The following is a 22,245-nucleotide window of genomic DNA, read 5'->3' as shown; positions in this document are numbered from 1 at the left end:
ATTTACGAATGACAAAGACACAACTTATAAAAAATATGGGCGGGGAGTGAGCGGGGCTTCTCGTCCATACTCTACTACAGCAGCTCGCTAGAGCAGAGCATGCACGCTGGCTCAAGCTTGAACTAAAAAAAATTCTGAAACATCTAAAAATATATATTTTTTTGCTATGCACACATAACTCTGTACACCTTCCAGTTCTCTTTGCCCAATCCAGCTTCACCAAGAAGAGGCATTCTAGAATGTTCCTCTGCTTGAGGACGTCTTTGGTTTCTAGATCTTTTATGACATCACTCACTGGATCGCCAATGTAATCCTACATGCTGCGTGCTTTAATCCCACTTTTCCCGATAGTACATTTACACAGCATACTCCGGGGGGGGGGGGCATATCTATAGATTGTTCAGCAGGTGCAGTGGCACCAATGCTTGTGCGTCTTAAGGTACCACAGAAGCCAGGTTGTGGCTGCAATTTACTTCCCTACAAGTGGGTGAGGGGAATATTCTTGCTTACTCATTACATCTTCGCTAGGCTCTAAACACACTCATGAAGCAAAGGTTTCTAAAAGTGGTTGTTAAAGCTGCTGCGGAAACATACATCCCCTGTAATACTTTGCCCACCTTTTGTTCGGTACATTGATACATTGTACTCTTATAAATATGCTTGAGCATCTCAGTCACATGGCACATGGTCCAATTTTCAATCAGGACAATCCAAAATGTGGGGGAGTTTCCAAATCGCATTATCCTGATGCTGGTCTTCACTATTCAGGCAAACTGGACTGAAACGTCATCTCTCTCAGCGGTTGTGGCTGCATTTGTGATGTTTTATATTCAACAACCATTTTTTCTTCACAATGTTTGGGTATATTTACCTCTCTTAAAATGAGAACTTGGGCTTAGCAGTTTTCCTTTCACAGTGTAATATCTTTACTCTTACTAATTTGATTGATTTTAATATTACTGTAACTTTATTAAACTACTTAATATATTTTAAAATAAGTTTATTAAACTACATAATATTATATTTCAACCTCTTTTTTCCTTTTGTTTGAAAGGCAGATAGATATGGGATCTACATAGGCTTGTGAAAGTTGAATGCAAAGAAGTGAAGGTTAATGTGCCGCCAAGATTATTGGGACACAGTACCACAAAACTTAGAGGCAAGTGATAACAAGCCTATCTTCAAATGCCAGTTAAAAACGTTGCTAATCCAACAAGCATATCACATGGCATCACCAACCTGCTTTTTCACTACAATCCCACACCTGAAACTCTGCCTCTTGAGGGTCTTGTGGGTGTGAACCTTACCCTCTAAAATGCTACCAACATTATAGTAAGAACATTTATTGAAGAGAAAGCCTGGAGGATATGAAGACAATACTCAGTGTGGTTTGATAGGGTACCTGCAGGTATGCACTCAGGCTGAGAAAAGTTCACTGTCCAGTGAACATAATCAGAGGTCGGCGGAGTACCAGAGGTCGGTGGAGTACCAGAGGTCAGCGGAGTACCAGAGGTCAGCGGAGTACCAGTGGTCAGCGGAGTACCAGAGGTCGGCTGAGTAGTTGAGGTCGTTTGGGTGCTGAACATCACATCGCCTGTATTTGCAGAAATGGAAACACATAGATGTTTGTCCTTATACAAGTATATTTTATAGCTGCATCAAGGTGAATGTACACATTACAATTATGCTGCCAATCACAGAAGGAGATCCATGAAACCCTGTGAAAAGAAAAACATTTTTTATCATAAACTTTAACTATAACGCCTGTTAACCAAAATAAGTGTACTCCTGCAAACCAAAAAGACTGACAAGTACACCATGACACTAAGGTTACTCCTGCCAGGGAGGGAGCCAGGGCCCTGACTGCTCACCTCTTTTTAGCTCTAGAGGCAGGAGTGCCATGGTCTAGTAAGGGTGACTTAACCAATAGGGGCAGCTAACTAGCAGGCTGGGACAGGTGGGACTGCCTGGTGGTGCCTGGGAAGGTATGATTGGCTGGAAGACCAAGGCAGAGGCCGACTTCTGGAGGGAAGAGTAAGAGAGAGCTAAAGAGAGGGGTGAGTGAGTAAGGAAGAGGGAATAGAGGGTGGAGAGAAAGGAGGACTGAGAGATTGGAGACAGAGAGGAGCCAATTCATGAAAGCCCTTCTGAGAGCAGGAAACAGTACTACTGGAGGAGTCTGTCTTGTGCTCTTCTGCACCTCTCTCAATCTTCCCAAAATATACATCTCCCTCTTGGTACCGGTGCAGTGAGGGCTGAGTCCTCTCTATTTGTAGTAACTCTATAGGAATATTCCCTGGCTGTTCCCTTTTTATGACCATTTTCAATGTATACGCGGCCGCGATTCTGTGCCTGTGCGGCACATTCCGATCACGGGTGCGGTCATGACGGCCGGGAGCCGTCATCAGCACACGAGCACTGTGTGCCATGACGGCTCCCGGCTGTCATCAGCATGGAAGGGGTTAAGGGTAATCTCAAAAGTTGAGGCTAGGCAGGAGTATTGTAGAGTGGTACTACAGGAGTACAATTTTCAATTGCATTTTTCCTTATTTCCAAGAAATAGATTCTTATTGAAATATTGCACATTCCTCAATTGATTAACATATATAGTTAAAAATATCAATCAGCAATACATAGCACTTAATTAAATCGATTCAACCAATTCATATCATTGACGGTTGTATGAAGGAACCCCGCTTGCATTTACCTCACATGCCTTTACACCACAGTTACTACCCAGACTGCAACATTACCAGACAGTACTTTACCATGCAAGGCATTACAACAACTTACTGTAGACTTTGAAAGACTATAAATGACTATTCCAACTTCAGTCTACCTAACAGTAGGGAAGGTGTTGGGCTTAAAAATCCAACACCAGTCCAACAACACACCCACTAAAGTAAGTAATTGTAATGACTTGCAAGTTAAAAAAAGTAACGCCTGACAACATCGCGGTCCGACGTTGTAAAGGCAGATCATGGTAGTGACTACGTGATAAAGGATATTTTCCATCATTGACCTATAATGAATAGAAAACAGTATGAAGAATAACATTTCTTCCCACTATCGCTCATTAGATGGTCAGCAGCCCATTATCCCCCATGTATTAAAACATTTGTAGGAGTAACACATTAACCAGCAGCATGCTACTCATATTGCCAACTAGATAGCATTAAAAGGTGCAGTGTTCAAGGCCAAATTATTGCAGTACTATTTTACTTACCTCTGTGAGTAGCTCCATAGAGAATAAGATGCAAAGAAGGGCTGAAATGGAAGGGGGCAGAACCATTGGAAAGAAAGAGAAGTCGAAGGGTAAAGAAGAGCAGAAAGGAAGGGGTAGAAAGAGATAATGTGAGAGAGTCAAGGAGAAAAAGAGAAAGGAAGAGATGGGGTAAGAGAGGCCGCTAGAGAAAGTAATCTAAGATTTGAAGCAGTGAGGAGCGTGCACCCACAAGCCTTCCTCCCTGGGCATATCCTAGGTGAAATGAAATTAAATGAAATTAAATTAAATGAAAAGGTCATTTATAGAGCGCGATAGCTACCCTGAGGCATCCTAGCGCTGCAGACTTAGGTTTGTGGGGGCAGTATTTAAGGTTAATCAGTTTTATTTAAAGAGCAGGGTTTTTAGTTGTTTGCAAAAATATAAGAGATTGGGCTCTGCGCGCAAATGATAAGGAACGGAGTTCCAAAGTATTGGAGCGTTGTACGAAAATGACCGGCCTCCGCATCTGGGTCTCTTAATCCTGGGTACCGTCACCAGGAGAGAGGATGATGATCTGAGCTGCCTAGCAGGGCTATATGACGTGATCAATTAGTGGTTGATGGCAGCTCCAGTTTTCCAATATGCTCGGTGAGTTAAGCAGGGGGTATTGAACTTAATTCTATCTCTGACCGGGAGCCAGTGAAGGCTTTTCAGGCCAGCTTTCACAGAAAGTCGGCAGGGGATTTGAAGTCGGCCTCTACTGTTGGGGCAAGCTCCAACAAGCATCATCTAAACGCCAGCCAGAGGGACACCAAAGGACTCATTTGAAGGTGGTCAGTAATGGAGCCTCCATCAAAAATTGGAGGATGCCCCGCACGGCCACCTCTCCTTTTCCTGCCCCCTCTAGAGAGAAGGGAACATCTGGCCAAGAAGCAGCTTTCTGGCCCCATGGCTTTGGAAGGCCTTCCTTGTTTAGGGGGTGACCTCTAATGCTGTTTTTAATTCCTCTATCTCACACGCCAATATGGCCAACTCAGATATCATTTTCCTCAGCTCGATGGAAGGAATCTCCAGGTGCACGAGGGATGTTATATTTTTTATTTTTCAAAGACAAATTTTCTTAGAAAAACAAAACCAACATATTCTGACCAGTTTATCATATCCACATGGCATGGTTGGGCCAGGGGGCACTGATCATTTTCTGCAAAGTGCTCCTGGTGTGTTGTCAGAATAATTTTTAGTAAATGTCTGAGCCAGTGGGAATGCTAAATATCTACCATTGTTTTATATGGGGAGGAGCAGTATAAGTGGTAAAACATGAATTAATGGGTCTGCCTCAGAAGTCTTTTTCTTTTTATTGATTACGTGGAAGTGCTTTGTTAAAAAGGGTTTGCAACTCCAATATGTTGACAGTTGCAAACTAGACCTAAAAATGTCAACATTAAGATTTTAATTACACAGAATCTTGGAAAATTGGACGAATGGTTTCTCATTGAAGCTGAACACTATAAAAATAGAAATCATTCTTGCATGCTCTAAAACTTTACCACCTCCAATTCAAAAATGGATACATTTGAAAGCTGGTACAGACAGCCTCACCCAACTTGGATGCACCAAGCCCTGACATCTTAGAAAACTCAGACTTCTGATTCCTGCCCCGTCTTTAGATCTGCTGTTCAGGCTCTTGGCATCTCACACCTCTACAAGAGCAGAACTCAAACCATCTCAAATCTGCCACAGCCCCTGTCATGGCCAACCATTATCAGATGAGGGATCACTCAGGGCAAGTCATGGTCTTAAAACCGTAAAGTAAAAAAAAACACCTCTGGGTTTCTGCTCTTCCAGCTTGCAGCTCCACCAACGGAGCACCTAGGCAGTGCCTCTGCCTTTCTCTGCTGCGGACCGTGGTTTCAGGCTCTGTACCTCGCCCTCGGTCTGCTCCTCCTTTCCCAGCCACTTGCCTCCCTTCATTTCTCTGATCTACATTCTCCTTTTTTTCCGTTACCTGGTTCCTCTTAACTTTTTATTCTCCTTTACTTGAACTTTATGTAATTATCACTCCTCTCCTTTCCCCGTTTTTGCCTCTCTCTACCACTTTTTCCGCCGCTTCTGCCCCGTGGCCGCTTCAGGGTGTTCCCACTCCCTTTCCCGCTTCCCAGCTGCCCCTTCCTCCCCTGACCCCGTATTAATAGCGGCCGCCTCCCACCAAGATGAGCAAGACACGTCTAGGTTTCTGCGCAGTTCCATCAATAGTACATCTATGCAGAGCCTCTGCCTTTCTTCGCTGCTGAACGTGGTTCGAGGACCTGTGCCTCACCCTCGGTCTGCTCCACTTTTCCCAGCCGAAAAGCTATGAGAAACTCCAAAACCCTATCAGACCTTTACAACCTTAAAGCAGCCACCACCGCCCACCACAAACTCATCAGATACTCAAGGAAGACAGCACTCCAGGCCAGAATCTCCAACCACGCATACAACATCAATGAACTCTTTGGCATCATCCAAGAGTTCGACCAACCTAGCACTGAGACTACCGACATCCCACTCTCCCAGGACCTCTGCGACAGACTCAGTGCCTTCTTCCATCACGAAATCAAGCCCATCTATGACAACTTTGACAACGACACAGTAGCAATTACAATGCCACTGCCACTGAGGTGGTCGCATTGACTATTTTTCATATTACAACATGTGCTGCTGGCTACAGCACAGGCTGCAAGACAAACAGGGGTCGCCACACATATATCCCTGCACTATGTGCCCCCCAGTGCCCACAGCCTAGGGGTAGGGGGAAGGAGGACCCTCTACCGGCCCCCAATGTCCCTTTCTGCCAGCTTTTACATGACAGCATGGGTAGATTAGCGGAGAAAGCATGGGTAGATTAGCGGAGACAGAATGGATAGACCATCAGAGGCAGCACAGGTAGATTAGTGGAAGCAGAATGGGTAGGATAGCAGAAATGACATGGGTAAATTAGCGGAGGAAGCATGGATAGATTAGTGGAGACAGCATGGGTAGATTAGAGGAGACAGCATGGGTAGATTAGCAAAGACAGCATGGGCAGATTAGAGGAGACAGCATGGGTAGATTAGCGAAGACAGCATGGGCAGATTAGAGGAGACAGCATGGGTAGATTAGCGGAGACAGCATAGGTAGATTAGCGGAGACAGCATGGGTAGATTAGCGGAAACAGAATGGATAGACCATCAGAGCCAGCACAGGTAGATTAGTAGAAGCAGAATGGGTAGGCTAGCAGAAATGACATGAGTAAATTAGCAGAGGCAGAATGGGTAGATTAGCGGAGACAGCATGGGTAGATTAGCGGAGACAGCATAGGTAGATTAGCGGAGACAGCATGGGTAGATTAGCGGAAACAGAATGGATAGACCATCAGAGCCAGCACAGGTAGATTAGTAGAAGCAGAATGGGTAGGCTAGCAGAAATGACATGAGTAAATTAGCGGAGGCAGAATGGGTAGATTAGCGGAGACAGCATGGGTAGATTAGAGGAGACAGGGAGGCGTGGCTTGGCACCTGAGCAGCATGGCAGCTTTCTGGTGAGCGCTCCGTCACCGCTGCAGGAAACCGTGGACGGAGGTGCGCCTCGGCGATTCAAAAAGCGGATTTCTATGTCGGAAGGTGCAGAGCATGCCCTAAGCTCTCCCCCGACGTGTTCCCAGGACTTAAATCTTATTTTTTTGCAGCAGTAAGTCCGGTCGCAGCTCTCCAACGGCCGTGACGGCCATTTTGTTTGGTTTTTTCCTTTGCCGGGACGTGCAGCTCTCCTCCTCCTATGCCTCATTGTAGCGTACCATTGTATTATTTGCTCATAATCTGACTTTCTATTTTCTATTTATCTCAAGAGATATTTCACTAACAATCCTTTTCATCATTACTTCAGTTCTCCACAATTACAGGAATTTTGACATTCTGCAATGCTGGCGGTCATTTTGTGGCTCCTCACAGCCTTCATCATTTTCCCTAATTTTTTTTCCTTCTGAGACGCGCTTTTTGACTCCTGTGGATGAGGTTTCCTCCCATTTTTTCATCATTGGGGTTCTGGATGTTCCTTCCTTTACTTATTAGGTGTTTACTACCTTTTATGTAGCCCTGTGACACTCTACCACGCCTTGGCGCAGCTCAGCCTGTTTATACATTGGCACTGTTATATCTCCCAGTGTACAATTACTGGTCCTTTTTATGGATAGAGACAGGCGGCACATGGTATCTAGTGCTCCGAAATACGCTCTGCTTAAAAACTCCCAGTTATTTTCCGAGTTTGCCAAGTTTGAGGCTTCCAATCTATCTTCTACTCCAGACATACCTCTCACAATGGAGTCATCTATGCCTGTCTCGGGAAAAGTTACTTCAAAGAGGTTAAAAAAGGATCCGCCCTCTCCGCCTAAGCCTATACCCTCTGTTTCTGTGGAACTCTTACTGGAGGAAATTAGAGCTCTTCGGCCCTTCATGGAGGAAACCAACACCAAATTGCAGGTGCCAACTGATAATTGGTCGCAAATGGATGCAAGGGTCACCTCTGTAGAGCAAAGCATTTCCTCCCTTCAAGAATCCTCCGCCAAGGTCTCACACTTGTCTTCACAGGTCTCCTCTCTTCAACGGCAAGTGGAGGAACTTGAAAATCGAAATCGACGCAACAACCTGCGTATTTACGGCCTGGTGGAGGGTTGCGAGGGGAATGATCCAATTGCCTTCTTCAGATCTTTTCTCCCCAAGCTGCTTCATCTACCAGAAGGTACTGTGCTTAATATTCAACGTGCGCATAGGCTTGGCAGGCCTCCTTCTTCTTCATTATCAACTACTTCCAGACCGCGAGGAGTCATCATGTATTTTTTAGAATACGCAGACCTTTTAAAAGTTCTTTCTGCAGCTAGAGCCTCTCCTAGGCTTACTTGGTGTGGTTCTTCCCTTTCCTTTGCGCAGGACTATGCCAAGGCTACAGCAACTCTTCGCAAGGCTTTCCTGGACATGGGCCCTGATCTTCGATCTATTGGAGCTCGATATGGTCTCTTCCACCCGTGTCTCTTTAAAGTCACCTTCAACAACAAGACAACAACCTACGAGGATCCTGTTCTCCTTCGCAGCTTCTTAAATTCATGCAGAATAACCGCTATGGATCTTTCTGACCCTTCTTCTTCCGCCCCTCCTTGAATTTCTTGTACCTGAATCCTCACTTTTCTAACCTTTTCTTCCCTGTTCTCCTTATTCTTACTTTGTCTCTTCTCTGTTGACGCGCTTCTTATAGTATTATTGCAATTTTTCCTGTCTCTCTCTTATATCCTTATTAGCTAAGTATTTGTTGTGTCTCTCCTTATTCCCCTCCTGGTTGCTAATTCTTGATACCTTCCCCTGTTTCTGGCAGATTCGCCATTTCTTCCATGAGTTTCCCCGGTTGTACGTGTCGCTGACCTTCGAAGTCTTGCCTGCTCGATGTGGCTCCACCCCTCCCTCCTTCCATTCCTGGTTTTGTTCCTGATTGCCATCCCTTGACTCCCCTCGTTTGTAGGTATGTTTTTTCTACCCATGGTCTACCTCCCTTCCTCATCATTTGTTTTTCCTACCTTTCTTTTTTTTATTCACTCCTCCTCTTTATTGGGTGCCTTTTTGCATTTATCCTCTTTTATTCCTTCACTATTTTCTTTACTCTGTCATTTGCCGCTATCTTTGATGATATGACTTCTTTTTCTTTCTTTTTTCTTTCCAATTTCATATCCTCTTTATTCTGGTTCTATTTCCTGCTCTCTCTCTCACTTTCTCTTACACTATGGTGCGTTTTCTCTTTTTTTTTTTCTTTCATCTTGAATTGCTCTCAAATTGTTCATTTTTATTGGTGTTGGTCTTTGCTCTCTATATTGTTCTTTTACTTGATCTGCCATTTGTTAGATTTTTTTACCATGTCTAATGTATGTTAAAGTTATTTCATGGAACGTTAAAGGTCTTCATTCTCCCATCAAAAGACAAAGGATTTTATCTCACCTTGCCAAACTGAATGCTGTATTTGCTTTCCTTCAGGAGACTCATTTGTCTGACATTGAATCTGCTAAACTCAAACGAGGTTGGGTGGGTGAGGTTTTTTACGCTCCTGGTGATGGCAAGCGTAATGGTGTGGTAATCTTATGTCGTAAATCTCTCTCTTATTCCTTGATTGCTACAGAGTCAGATGCTGATGGTAGATGGTTATCTGACAAACTTTCTTTAAGGGGTGTTCCAATTTCCCTTTTTAATGCTTATGCTCCCACAGGTGGTGACCCTTTTTGTTTGGCACAGGATGGCCTCCCTTATCACCAGATTTGTAGATTATAATTTTATAATGGCAGGGAATTGTAACCAACCTCTGAACCCCTCTCTAGATAGATGTTCCAGGGTCTCTTTTGCCCCCAACAAGCCTCATAATCTTTTTGCCTGAGCAATTTTTCAACATAAGCTCATTGATGCTTGGTGTCTCTGTAATACGGAGACTAAAGAATTCACTTTTTACTCTCCCTCTCACCATTCGCAATCTCGAATTGATTACATTTTTATTTCCCATCAGATTTCCCAGACTCTCACTAATGCAGAAATTGACCCTATTTTGTTATCCGATCACGCTCCTGTCTTAATCAATATCGATATTTTACCAAAAGTCGTGGGGCCTAGAAGGTGGCGCTTTAACAATGCTCTTCTTTTAGACCACAAATTTAATGCTTCTTTTTCTAATTTTTTTAAAGATTTTTTTTAAATCAACGATACGCCGAACATCCCTAAGCACACTATTTGGGACGCCTTTAAAGCGGCGGCAAGGGATTTCATAATTGGCTTTGTCGCCAAAAAACGGAAGAATGCCCGAAAATTTACTGGGGATCTCCTCCAAAACATTAAAAGATTGGAACACTCCTATTTTACTCACTCGCAAGGCAGTTTGACTGCTCTAATTGACGCTAAACTCAAATTTAACAAACAATCCACAGAAGATGCTTCGCTGTATTTGCTAAAATCTAGTGCGAATAAAGCAGGGAAGATTTTGGCCAATTATCTGAAAGTTAAACATAATAAGTTGAACATCGAAGCTGTTTTTGATGACGACTCTGTCCTTCAGCATAAAGATTCTGACATTCTTACTGAATTTTCCCGCTTTTACACTACCCTTTTATTCTTCGGACGCACATCCTACTATCCAATCCTTATCCACTTTCTTTTCAGACATTCGCAAACCTCACAATTTTCCTCTTGACCTTACCTCTTTGGAATCTGATGTCTCCCAACAAGAACTGCTCACAGCCCTCCAGCACCTTAAAAAAGACAAAGCCCCTGGATCGGATGGCTTCACAGTTGAATTTTATCTTCAGTTTTCTACCCTTCTCCTTCCTAAGCTACATTCCCGTATAAACTCATGTGTCACTTTGGATAGATCATCCAACACTTTCTCTGATGCTTACATCTGCCTCATTCCCAAGGAAGGAAAAGATACCAGATACTCTAAGAACTATAGACCCATTTCGTTGGTTATTATAGACTATAAGTTATTTGCTAAGGCTCTGCTGCGAGGTTCGATCCCTTTGTACCTGATATGTTAGGCCCCGAACAGTCTGGATTTGTCATAGGGCGTTTTTCACTGATAATACTAGGCTTTTATTTAACATCCTATCCAAATCTTCCCGTCTTCAACATTCCTTGACAGCGATTGCTCTAGATGCTGAAAAAGCATTTGATAGGGTCGAATGGACACATCTTTTTTTTACCCTTAAATGGTTTGGTTTTGGTCCTAAATTTATCTCTTTAATTTCCTTCCTTTACTCCAACCCAAGAGCAGCTATTTGTGCTAACGGTTTGATTTCCTCTTTTTTTACTTTAGGTAGAGGTGTTCGCCAAGGCTGCCCTCTTTCCCCGTTTCTTTTTAACCTCGCTTTGGAACCCTTCCTCTCCAAACTTTGCCAAAATCCCCACATTTTTGGATTTCAGACACCGCACACCCATGTCAAACTTGCCGCGTACGTGGATGACATCTTACTTTTTTTGAACCAATCCTGATGTTTCTGTACCTGCTTTCCTTGCAGAGGTTCATGCATACTCTTTAATTTCTGGGAATAAATTGAACAGCGATAAGTGCGAAATTTTGCGCTTTATTAAATTTACTTTTAAAACTGTTTTCACTGCTTCCCACTTTACTTGGAGTCCTGCCCCATTAAATACTTAGGTTTGCATATCACTCCCAACATAACGGATACTGTCTCACTTTTCCCTCAATAAATGTATTCAGAAGCTTTCTGATTTAACTACCAGATGACATTCTCTTTATCTTTCCTGGTGGGGTCGTCTCAACACCATTAACATGATGCTGGTCCCCATAGTTCTCTACACGATCTCTAATCTCCCAATCCCTATTCCCACAAAATTTGTTAGGAAAATCAACTCGATCCTTTCTACTTTTCTTTGGAGTGGCAAAAAACCCTGTATGTCTCTTCTCTGACTAATACGCCCTAAATCAGAAGGAGGTGTTAACTTTCCGGACTTCCCCACATATCACAAGGCATTTCTTTTGAGACAGGCCTCTTTATGGTTACAGGACCCTGACGATACTTGCCCTTTATGGGTTACGCTTGAACGTTTTTCTTTGTCCCCTTTCTCTTTTGCTGAATATCTCTCTTTTTCTCGCAAGCCACACACTCTATCCTCTCCTATACATAAGTTCACTGCCAAATTGCTCTTATCTTTGACTTCTGCTCCCCCCAATACATTAACTGAATTTCTTAATTCTACCATTTGGCACAATAAACACTTGTTAATTAATAATAAACCCTTTTTTTGGAAATCTTGGAGGCAGAAAGGCTTAATTTGGATCTCTCAACTTTTCTCTAACTCTGCCATTTTGCCTTTCTCGATTCTCCGTCAATCTTTTAATTTACCTGCTTCTTTTGCTCAATCAATCAATCATAGCACTTGTATAGCGTGCTACTCACCCGGAAGGGTCTCAAGGCGCTTTGGGGAAGGGGGCCGCTACTGCTCGAACAGCCAGGTCTTGAGATGTCTCCTGAAGGCGAGGTGGTCCTGGGTCAGCCGAAGGTGGATGAGGAGGGAGTTCCATGTCTTGGCCGCCAGGTAGGAGAAGGATCTGCCTCCGGCGGTGGCACTTCGGATGCGTGGTACAGCGGCGAGGGCGAGGCTAGCGGATCGTAGTTGGCGGGTGGGCGTGTGGAAGGTCAGGCCGTCGTTGAGGTACTTGGGGCCCAGGTTGTGGAGAGACTTGTGTGCGTGGGTGAGGAGCCTGAAAGTGATCCTCTTGTTGACGGGGAGCCAGTGCAGGTTCCTCAGGTGGCCGGACATGTGGCTGCGTCGAGGGATGTTCAGGATGAGTCCGGCGGAGGCGTTCTGGATGCGTTGTAGTCTTTTCTGTAGCTTGGCTGTGGTTCCGGCGTAGAGGGTGTTTCCGTAGTCCAGCCGGCTGGTGACGAGGGCCTGGGTGACCGTCTTCCTGGTTTCGATCGGGATCCATCAGAAGATCTTGCGGAGCATGCGGAGGGTGTGAAAGCATGAAGAGGAGACGGCGTTGACTTGTCTGGTCATCGAGAGGGAGGAGTCCAGGATGAAGCCCAGGTTGCGTGCGTGGTCTGTCGGCTTGGGGGTGGTGCCCAGGGCAGGGGGCCACCAGGAGTCGTCCCAGGCGGAGGGTGATGGTCCAAGGATGAGGACTTCCGTCTTGTCTGAGTTCAATTTCAAGCGGCTGTTCTTCATCCACTCCGCGACGCCTTTCATCCCTTCGTGGAGGCTGGTTCTGGCGGTGTCGGGGTCTCTGGTGAGGGAGAGGATCAGCTGGGTGTCGTCGGCGTAGGAGATGATGTTGAGGTTGTGTTGGCGTTCGATGGCTGCGAGAGGTCTCATGTAGACATTGAAGAGGGTGGGGCTGAGTGATGATCCTTGCGGGACGCCGCAGATTACTTCAGTGGCCTCGGAGCGAAACGGGGGGAGGCGGACTCTCTGTGTTCTTCCAGCGAGGAACGAGATGATCCACTTCAATGCCTTCCCTTGGATGCCGGTGTTTCTGAGGCGTTGGACTAGGGTGCGGTGGCAGACAGTGTCGAACGTGGCGGAGAGGTCCAGGAGAATGAGTGCCGCTGTTTCCCCGTTGTCGAGAAGGGCTCGGATGTCGTCGGTGGCTGCGATGAGGGCGGTCTCGGTGCTGTGGTTGGCTCTGAAGCCGGACTGCGAGGGGTCGAGGGATCCATTCGTCTCGAGGAAGGCGGCAAGCTGTCTGTTGACGATCTTCTCGATGACTTTGGCAGGAAAAGGGAGGAGCGAGATGAGGCGGAAGTTTTTGAGGTCGGTGGTGTCCGCTGTTGGTTTCTTCAGAAGGGCGCTGAGCTCGGCATGCTTCCAGCTCTCCGGGAAGGTGCCGGTGTCGAAGGAGGTGTTGATGATGTCTCGGAGTTGGGGTGCGATGGTGGAGTCGGCCTTGTTGAAGACGTGGTGGGGGCAGGGGGCAGTCGAAGATCTGGAGTGGATGGTGTTCATCGTGCGGGCTGTATCTTCGGTGGTCACTGCGGTCCAGGTGCGGAGGGTGGCGGTGGGGTGCGTTGGTTCGACGGTTGGGTGTGGGGATGGTACGCCGAAGCTGTTGTGGATGTCGGCAATCTTGCGATGGAAGAACGAGGCGAGGGAGTCGCAGAGATCTTGAGAAGGGGTGATGTCACTGTTGCCGGTGCTGGGGTTGCAGAACTCCTTGACGATACTGAAGAGTTCCTTGCTGTCGTGGGCGTTGTTGTCCAGTCGATGCTCGTAAATATGTCCTACTTCAAAAGGTGGTTTTGTTACAATACTCTGCCCTCGAACACTCTTCAGTCCAACCTCTCCCCACTAAAGCTACTTCACAACTTCACTCTTTTTTACGCACAACACCCAAAGCATCTTCTATTTATAAACACCTCCACACTGCAGATTCTCCCATACTTAAATCTAAGGTGGTGGAACAATGGGAATTTTATTTCATATGATATTTTCATGTAAGGCTGTTCATGATTTTTGGAAACTTATTTGGTCCCAAAATCAATGTAATTTTTCATAGTCACATCCCTTTTTCTTTTACTCACATTTTTTTAGGTAGTCTCTCTGAGTGTTGGGATGATGTTGAATTAAATGTTAAGATTGTTGATCTGTTAATAGCGGTTGCATTCCAACAGATTATTGCTAACTGGAAGGACTTTTCAAATCTTTCCTTCAAAGCATGGTGGTACAATGTTTGTCACAACCATAGACTGGACACTGCTTTTGTATTTCCTATTCACATGGCAACTAAACGTTCAGACTTATGGCTCCCTATTACTTTATACCTTGATATGTGTGCTACACGCTCATTTCATTTACGTCCAATTCAACAAGAAGTCCCAAAACCCCCTTAATCGACCTTAACGTTTCCCTTTATTTGCTTATCATTGTATTTTACTATTGTTTCTGCTTATTTCTTGCAGATCACCAGACTCTAACTGTTTTATTTTCTCTCTGATGTTCAATTTACTCATTAATACCGACGCACTGTTTAATTGAATTGTCATTATTCTTATCTCTCATCGAATTTTACTATTGTATTGGCACCCTTTATTTTGACTAATAAAATTCTTTTGAACTTAAAAAAGATTAGAGGAGACAGCATAGGTAGATTAGCGAATACAGCATGGGCAGATTAGAGGAGACAGCATGGGTAGATTAGAGGAGACAGCATAGGTAGATTAGCGAATACACCATGGGCAGATTAGAGGAGACAGCATAGGTAGATTAGCGCAGACAGCATGGTCAGATTAGAGGAGACAGCATGGGTAGATTAGAGGAGGCAGAATGGGTTGATTAGAGGAGACAGCATAGGTAGATTAGCGAAGACAGCATGGGTAGATTAGAGGAGACAGAATGGGTAGATTAGAGGAGACAGCATAGGTAGATTAGCGCAGACAGCATGGTCAGATTAGAGGAGACAGCATGGGTAGATTAGAGGAGACAGAATGGGTTGATTAGAGGAGACAGCATAGGTAGATTAGGGCAGACAGCATGGTCAGATTAGAGGAGACAGAATGGGTTGATTAGAGGAGACAGCATAGGTAGATTAGCGAAGACAGCATGGGTAGATTAGCCAAGACAGCATGGGCAGATTAGAGGAGACAGCATGGGTAGATTAGTGGAGACAGCATGGGTAGATTAGAGGAGACAGCATGGGTAGATTAGTGGAGACAGCATGGGTAGATTAGCGGAGAAAGCATAGCTAGATTAGCGGAGACAGCATGGGTAGATTAGCAGAGACAGCATGGGTAGGATAGCGGAGACAGCATGGGTAGATTAGAGGAGACAGCATAGGTAGATTAGCGAAGACAGCATGGGCAGATTAGCAGAGACAGCATGGTTAGATTAGCAGAGAGAGCATAGGTAGATTAGCGGAGACAGCATGGGTAGATGAGTGGAGACACCATGGGTAGATTAGAGGAGACAGCATAGGTAGATTAGCGGAGACAGCATGGGCAGATTAGCAGAGACAGCATGGGTAGATTAGCAGAGAGAGCATAGGTAGATTAGAGGAGACAGCATGGGTAGATTAGCGGAGACAGCATGGGTAGATTAGAGGAGACAGCATGGGTAGATTAGAGGAGACAGCATGGGTAGATTAGCAGAGACAGCATGGGTAGATTAGAGGAGACAGCATGGGTAGATTAGCAGCGACAGCATGGGTATATTAGCGGAGACAGCATGGGTAGATTAGAGGAGACAGCATGGGTAGATTAGTGGAGACAGCATGGGTAGATTAGCAGAGACAGCATGGGCAGATTAGTGGCGACAGCATGGGTCGATTAGAGGAGACAGCATGGATAGACCATCAGCGGCAGCAAGGGTAGATTAGGGGAAGCAGAATGGGAAGGCCAGCAGAAATGACATGGGTAGATTAGCGGAGGCAGGATGGGGGGACAGCTGAGGTCAGCGGATACGGCATATGCAGACAACCACACACACATTGGAGACCAGCATAGACAAGGATTGTGTCTTTTAGCCCTTGTCCAGGCAAGAGCTGCACCATATTTTGTGAGTGTGATCTTGGAACAGGTTTGTCCTATACACACAGCCTCTTGGTTGCTTCTAAGTAAGTAACAGTTGCAGTAATCCATTCATATACAATGCAATCGCCACTTGAATCTATACTACATTCTCTATAAGATTCCCTGAATGCACTCTGTCTCATCACACCACTCATTCGTTTTCCTATTTTGTCTACTCTGCATGTGGAGATATAAACACTTACTAATTGAATCATTCCATTACACTATGTATTGTACAATGCGAGAATATCTTTAAAACTCTGAACCTATGGAGGGCTTGTGCTATGAGCATCACCACAAACCTCATTACAATAACAATGGGGTAAGGACGTTACCTATCACTGGGTCTTCAAAGGTGAATGGTTCTGAGTCAGTGGTTCCAAATCCTGGTGTTGGACCGGTGCCTGTTTTACAATAGAGGAAGAGATGTTACTGCAACTGGGGTATGCAGATCATGACAGACATGTTTTTATGGCCAATATTAAAAGCATGATTGAACATAAAATCAGGATAAACTCACACATGGTCATATGGGGGATGACATAAAAGAAGATGAAGAGACTTCCAGACAGGGAGGGTTTGTGCAGAGATACTGGGGCACCGAAGTGAGCCTGTCTAAATTTAGGATTGAAGAGCAGAACACATTCAAAGCTCATTTCCAGGAGTGTTGGCTTGAGGTCAGCTACAAATGAAGAATAGGCAACGGTCATAGGGTGCCTGGTGAACACGATAGAACTCTGGTTCCTAACTTGTGGTCTTAGGACACCCGCGGGTCCGCAACGCCTACTCAGGGGATCCAATACTGTGCTACCAAATTAAATAGTATTGAAATTAATGCATTAAAGTCATAAAGTGTATAAAATAAAGACGCAGCGTTGAAAATGGGAAAACTGAACATTAAAATTTTCAGCATTTGTTGGGTGTATACTTGTTTTTGTATTTTAGTGTATTTCTTTTGATCACAGAAACTGCTGAGGCTAGGCGTCCCCAGTTTCCAACAATGACTCAATGAATCTCCAGGTGCCCGAGGGATGTTATATATTTTTTATTTTTCAAAGACAAATTTTCTTAGAAAAACAAAACCAAAATATTCTGACCAGTTTATAATTTCCCCATGGCATGGTTGGGCCAGGGGGCCCTGCTCATTTTCTGCAAAGTGCTCCTGGTGTGTCGTCAGAAGAATTTTTAGTAAATGTATTCTGTCTGAGCCAGTGGGAATGCTAAATATCTACCATTGTTTTATATGGGGAGGAGCAGTATAAGTGGTAAAACATGAATTAATGGGTCTGCCTCAGAAGTCTTTTTCTTTTTATTGATTACGTGGAAGTGCTTTGTTAAAAAGGGTTTGCAACTCCAATATGTTGACAGTTGCAAACTACACCTAAAAAGGTCAACATTAAGATTATAATTACACAGAATCTTGGAAAAATGGACGAATGGTTTCTCACTAAAGCTGAACACTATAAAATAGACATCATTCTTGCATGCTCTAAAACTTTACCACCTCCAATTCAAAAATGGATACATTTAAAAGCTGGTACAGACAGCCTCACCCAAATCTGATGCACCAAACTCTGAAGCACCCAACTCTGATGCTCCCAACTTGGATGCACCAAGCCCTGACATCTTAGAAAACTCAGACTTCTGATTCCTGCCCCGACTTTAGATCTGCTGTTTAGGCTCTTGGCATCTGACACCTCTACAAGAGCACCATTCTGCTGCCACCCAACAATCTCAAACCTGCCCCAGCCCCTGTCATGGCCAACCATTATCAGATGAGGGATCACTCAGGGCAAGTCATGTTCTTAAAACCGTAAAATAAAAAAACACCCATCTGGGTTTCTGCTCTTCCAGCTTGCAGCTCCACCAACGGAGCACCTAGGCAGTGCCTCTGCCTTTCTCTGCTGCAGACCGTGGTTTCAGGCTCTGTACCTCGCCCTCGGTCTGCTCCTCCTCTCCCAGCCACTTGCCTCCCTTCATTTCTCTGATCTACATTCTCCTTTTTTTCCGTTACCTGGTTCCTCGTAACTTTTTTTTCTCCTTTACTTGATCTTTATGTAATCATCACTCCTCTCCCTGTGTTTGCCTCCCTCTACCACTTTTTCCTCCGCTTATGCCCCGTGGCCGCTTCAGGGTGTTCCCACTCCCTTTCCCGCTTCCCAGCTGCCCCTCCCTCCCCTGACCCCGTATTTATAGCGGCCGCCTCCCACCAAGATGAGCAAGACACGTCTAGGTTTCTGCTTTCCCAGAGCGCAGCTGCACCAACAGTACATCTATGCAGTGCCTTTGCCTTTCTTCGCTGCTGAACGTGGTTGGAGGACCAGTTCCTCACCCTCGGTCTGCTCCACTTTTCCCAGCCGAAAAGCTATGAGAAACTCCAAAACCCTATCAGACCTTTACAACCTTAAAGCAGCCACCACCGCCCACCACAAACTCATCAGATACTCAAGGAAGAAAGCACTCCAGGACAGAATCTCCAACCACGCATACAACATCAATGAACTCTTCGGCATCATCCAAGAGTTCGACCAACCTAGCAGTGAGACTACCGACATCCCACTCTCCCAGGACCTCTGTGACAGACTCAGTGCCTTCTTCCATCACGAAATCAAGCCCATCTATGACAACTTTGACAACGACACAGTAGCAATTACAATGCCACTGCCACTGTGGTGGTCGCATTGACTATTTTTCATATTGCAGCATGTGCTGCTGGCTGCAGCACAGGCTGCAAGACAAACAGGGGTCACCACACATATATCCCTGCACTGTGTGCCCCTGAGTGCCCACAGCCTAGGGGCAGGGGGAAGGAGGACCCTCTACCGGCCCCCAATGTCCCGTTCCGCCAGCTTTTACATGTCTTTTAAAGACAAGGGTCTTTAGCTTATCAAAATCAAAATCAAGAATAAAATATAGGCCATAATAGGAGACTATATTTGTCCTCTGTCCAGCCGGACAGGGTGTTTATTTGAACACAATATAAGCAGTTAAACAATTAATTCTGGGGCACAATCCTGTACCATACTCAAGGGAGACAAACAACAAATAACAAATAAGGAGAAATTTCACAGGCAAAAAAACTAGCAATATTGGCCACTTTTGACTCAGAGTTAGATTGAAGTAATGCCAAGAAGTGCTAGACACAACTAGATTAAACACAGTGGTTAGGTTGTGAAAACACTATGTAAAGTCGACGTTTCGATCCCTTTTGCTCTAATTACATGGGGTCATCATCAGGACTGACGATTCAAACATTTGCCTGCCTGTAATAATAGTACAGCCGCCTGTTTTGGGAGGAAGAAAGGAAAAAAGGAAAAAGCAGCCAGTGGCTGAATTACAAACTAAATACTCCATGGTACCTGCATAGTTCATATACTTAGCACACTTTGCATTAATTCGGATTCGGCTTATCGTGCTCTATTTGGTGTCTGATAACTGTGGGAGAACCGGACATTCAGGACTAGGTGCCCGAGTGACTGGTGTTATCACAGTTGATCTTCATTTAGGGAGTGGCACTTTTCTACTTCCGAACCACGTGAGAACATGCCTGATCTTATTTAGAAGGTTCACATCATAATTAAATTTAAAAAGTCATTCCAATGTTGGAGATCATAGTCGGTCTTACTGGTCAAGTTACGAATTTACCTAATTGTTCATATCACGTTCACACCGACGATTTCAATATTGGCAATAAGCAGAACCCTAAGGTGTCCAGCCATATGCGTACATTCATACCATGGATTCACAAGAGTTGGGTGAGTTCGTGACAGATGGTCTAATGGGAAAGGACATATAGCTTACCCAAGTATGGGTTATGTCCTCTGGTGCGTGTGTGGCATGCCTGCCTCTGCGGGTTGCTGACAGTGAAGTCAGGTGGCAGAGTATAGATGATCTGCCTGGGGGGGGGGGAAGGCAAAAGAAATTGTAGATGGTGTGGTCCTGTTGAGGAACCGGTCTTTTAGCGTGGAGGCGTTAAGATGTACCTTTATCTCAGGGATCTAGGGGTCCGGGCAGTATTAACTGCAGGATCTCGGCTGCTGGTACCGGGTTTTGTCTGGGAAAATAAGGTACGAGTGAGAGTTAGTTTAAGAGTTGGAAGGTGCTGTAAGATAGGCATGGTGCAGGTCTGTTGAGCCCTTACCAAAAAAGGAATACAATGACTCCTACGTGTTCGGTCGTCCTAGGGGCCGGGGGAGCGAAGCCTCTTCCGTCCTCGGTTGGGTCAGACTGCCGAGTCTTGGAGTTTTGACACCGGGTATGTTCTGCGGGTAACATTTAAAGTTGAATAATTGCCGCAGCAAGTCGGGCGAAGTGCGGGCGAAGTGCGGGACATTAAAAGAGGTTCTTACCGTGAGGAGTGCGATGACTCCTGTGTATGCGGTATTCCGTGGGCCGGGGGAGCGATGTCCCATCCGTCCTCTGCTGTAATTGCAGTGGGGTGGCGCTTAAGGCGGCGTGCGATTGGAAATAGAAAGGGGACATAAAGCGCGGCGGCCATGTTGGAGTAGTGCCTAGGAATGTTTATTCCAAAATAATGGGTGCCATTTTGGAACGTGCAATCACAGGCATTAAAGCATCCACATTTTACATGGCCTATGATTGGAGGTAAGCTCCAAACGGTGTCAAGTGTGGCTCCCTGTGGTGTAGCTGGCAATGCTGCTCGTACTAAGTGATCTTTCAAATTTTTACTTTTGCGAAAAGCAAAGAGGGGTCTCCCAATGTTTAAAGAGCTAGCATTTACTGTGGGCCAGTGTTTTATGATTGACTTTCTAATTTTATTAGAAACTGGCGAAAAAGTTGTGACGCATGCAATTCTTTCCTTTTGGTCTTTTTCTTTGGGTGAGAGCAGGACTTCACGTGGGCAGTACCATGCTCGTTTGAGGGCCTGTTTTATTATCCTCCTTGTCTAGCCGCGATCTTTCAGTTTATTTGAGAGAACTGCCGCTTCTCTAAAATAATCTGTTTTGCAGGAGCAGTTACGCCTGATCCTGAGGAACTGCGAGTATGGTAAGGAGTCCCTCAAGGCCCAGGGATTGTTACTTTTGTAGTACAAGAGCGTGTTACGCTCGGTAGGTTTCCTAAAGTGTCGAGTCAGGAGTTCACCTTCTGAGTGGTAGATGGTGAGATCCAAGAATGGTATTGAGGATTTATCATGGGTTAGTGTGAATGTAAGCCCACAGCAATTATTATTTAGCCAGTGCAAAAAATTGGTCAATATCTCATTTGTCTGGTTCCAAATGAGAAAGATATCGTCAATATAACGCCTCCACATTTTGATGCCAGAGAAGAAGGGATTAGACTGTGTCAGGATGGATCCGATTTCTAGTTGATCCATGAATAGTGTAGCCAGGTTGGGGGCAAAAATCGCCCCCATGGTTGTGCCCTTGACCTGCTGTAAATACGTATTGTCAATGTTAGACCTGGCACCTTGACGTGAGTCTCCCTTTCCCTTTTTTGCTGATGTGCCTCCGATGTTTTGCTGGTGTTCGATGCTCAGGGCACTGCACCACGGCAATTCCGTGCCGCAGTGCAAGTGCTCCCAATGTAAAGTGTATATGAAATTGATTTCCATGATTGGCTTATTTGGTTTACTATAAAGTCCCCAGTAACGTGCACGAGGAGTGCCGGGGCTTGTAGATACAAATGCTGCTGGTGGGCTTGCAGCGCTGATTGCGCCACCCACGGAAGCGGCCTTGTAAGATGTGTCTCGGGTCCGCCATTGCTGACCCCGCGTACAGTCTCGTACTGCACACTGATTGCGCAAGTGCCCAAGCTTGCCAGTTCCTGAACCTTCCCTAACCTACATATCAGTCACCCCTATGGTAGGCCTACGGGCAGGGTGCGTTGCGAGCGTAAGGTAGGACAAGCCTCGAGCGTGGCATGTCCTAGTAGTGAATTACCGCCCTTTTGGTTCTTCACTATTTAAGGGCTACCGGTTCTCTTAGGCCAGACGAGCTGTCGGAGCTATTACACGCTATAG

General features: G+C 45.3%; 1 protein-coding gene across 1 annotated transcript in view; it reads right to left on the bottom strand.

The window, feature by feature from the left end:
• Window positions 1-22,245, bottom strand: part of LOC144751961 (uncharacterized) — a 113,697-nt gene that overhangs the window by 26,631 nt on the left and 64,821 nt on the right. Inside the window, exons 5-6 of the mRNA XM_078639923.1 lie at window positions 16,601-16,669; window positions 1,403-1,594 (exon numbers count right to left, since the gene is read on the bottom strand). Coding sequence (XP_078496049.1) covers window positions 1,403-1,594; window positions 16,601-16,669 — 261 coding nt within the window. The remainder of the gene's footprint in view (window positions 1-1,402; window positions 1,595-16,600; window positions 16,670-22,245) is intronic.

This window comes from Lissotriton helveticus, chromosome 4_2 (genome assembly GCF_964261635.1).
Source record: "Lissotriton helveticus chromosome 4_2, aLisHel1.1, whole genome shotgun sequence".
Lineage (NCBI taxonomy): Eukaryota > Metazoa > Chordata > Amphibia > Caudata > Salamandridae > Lissotriton > Lissotriton helveticus.
The sequence above is the reverse complement of the archived record's forward strand: the minus strand, read 5'-3'. Positions and strand labels throughout refer to the sequence as shown.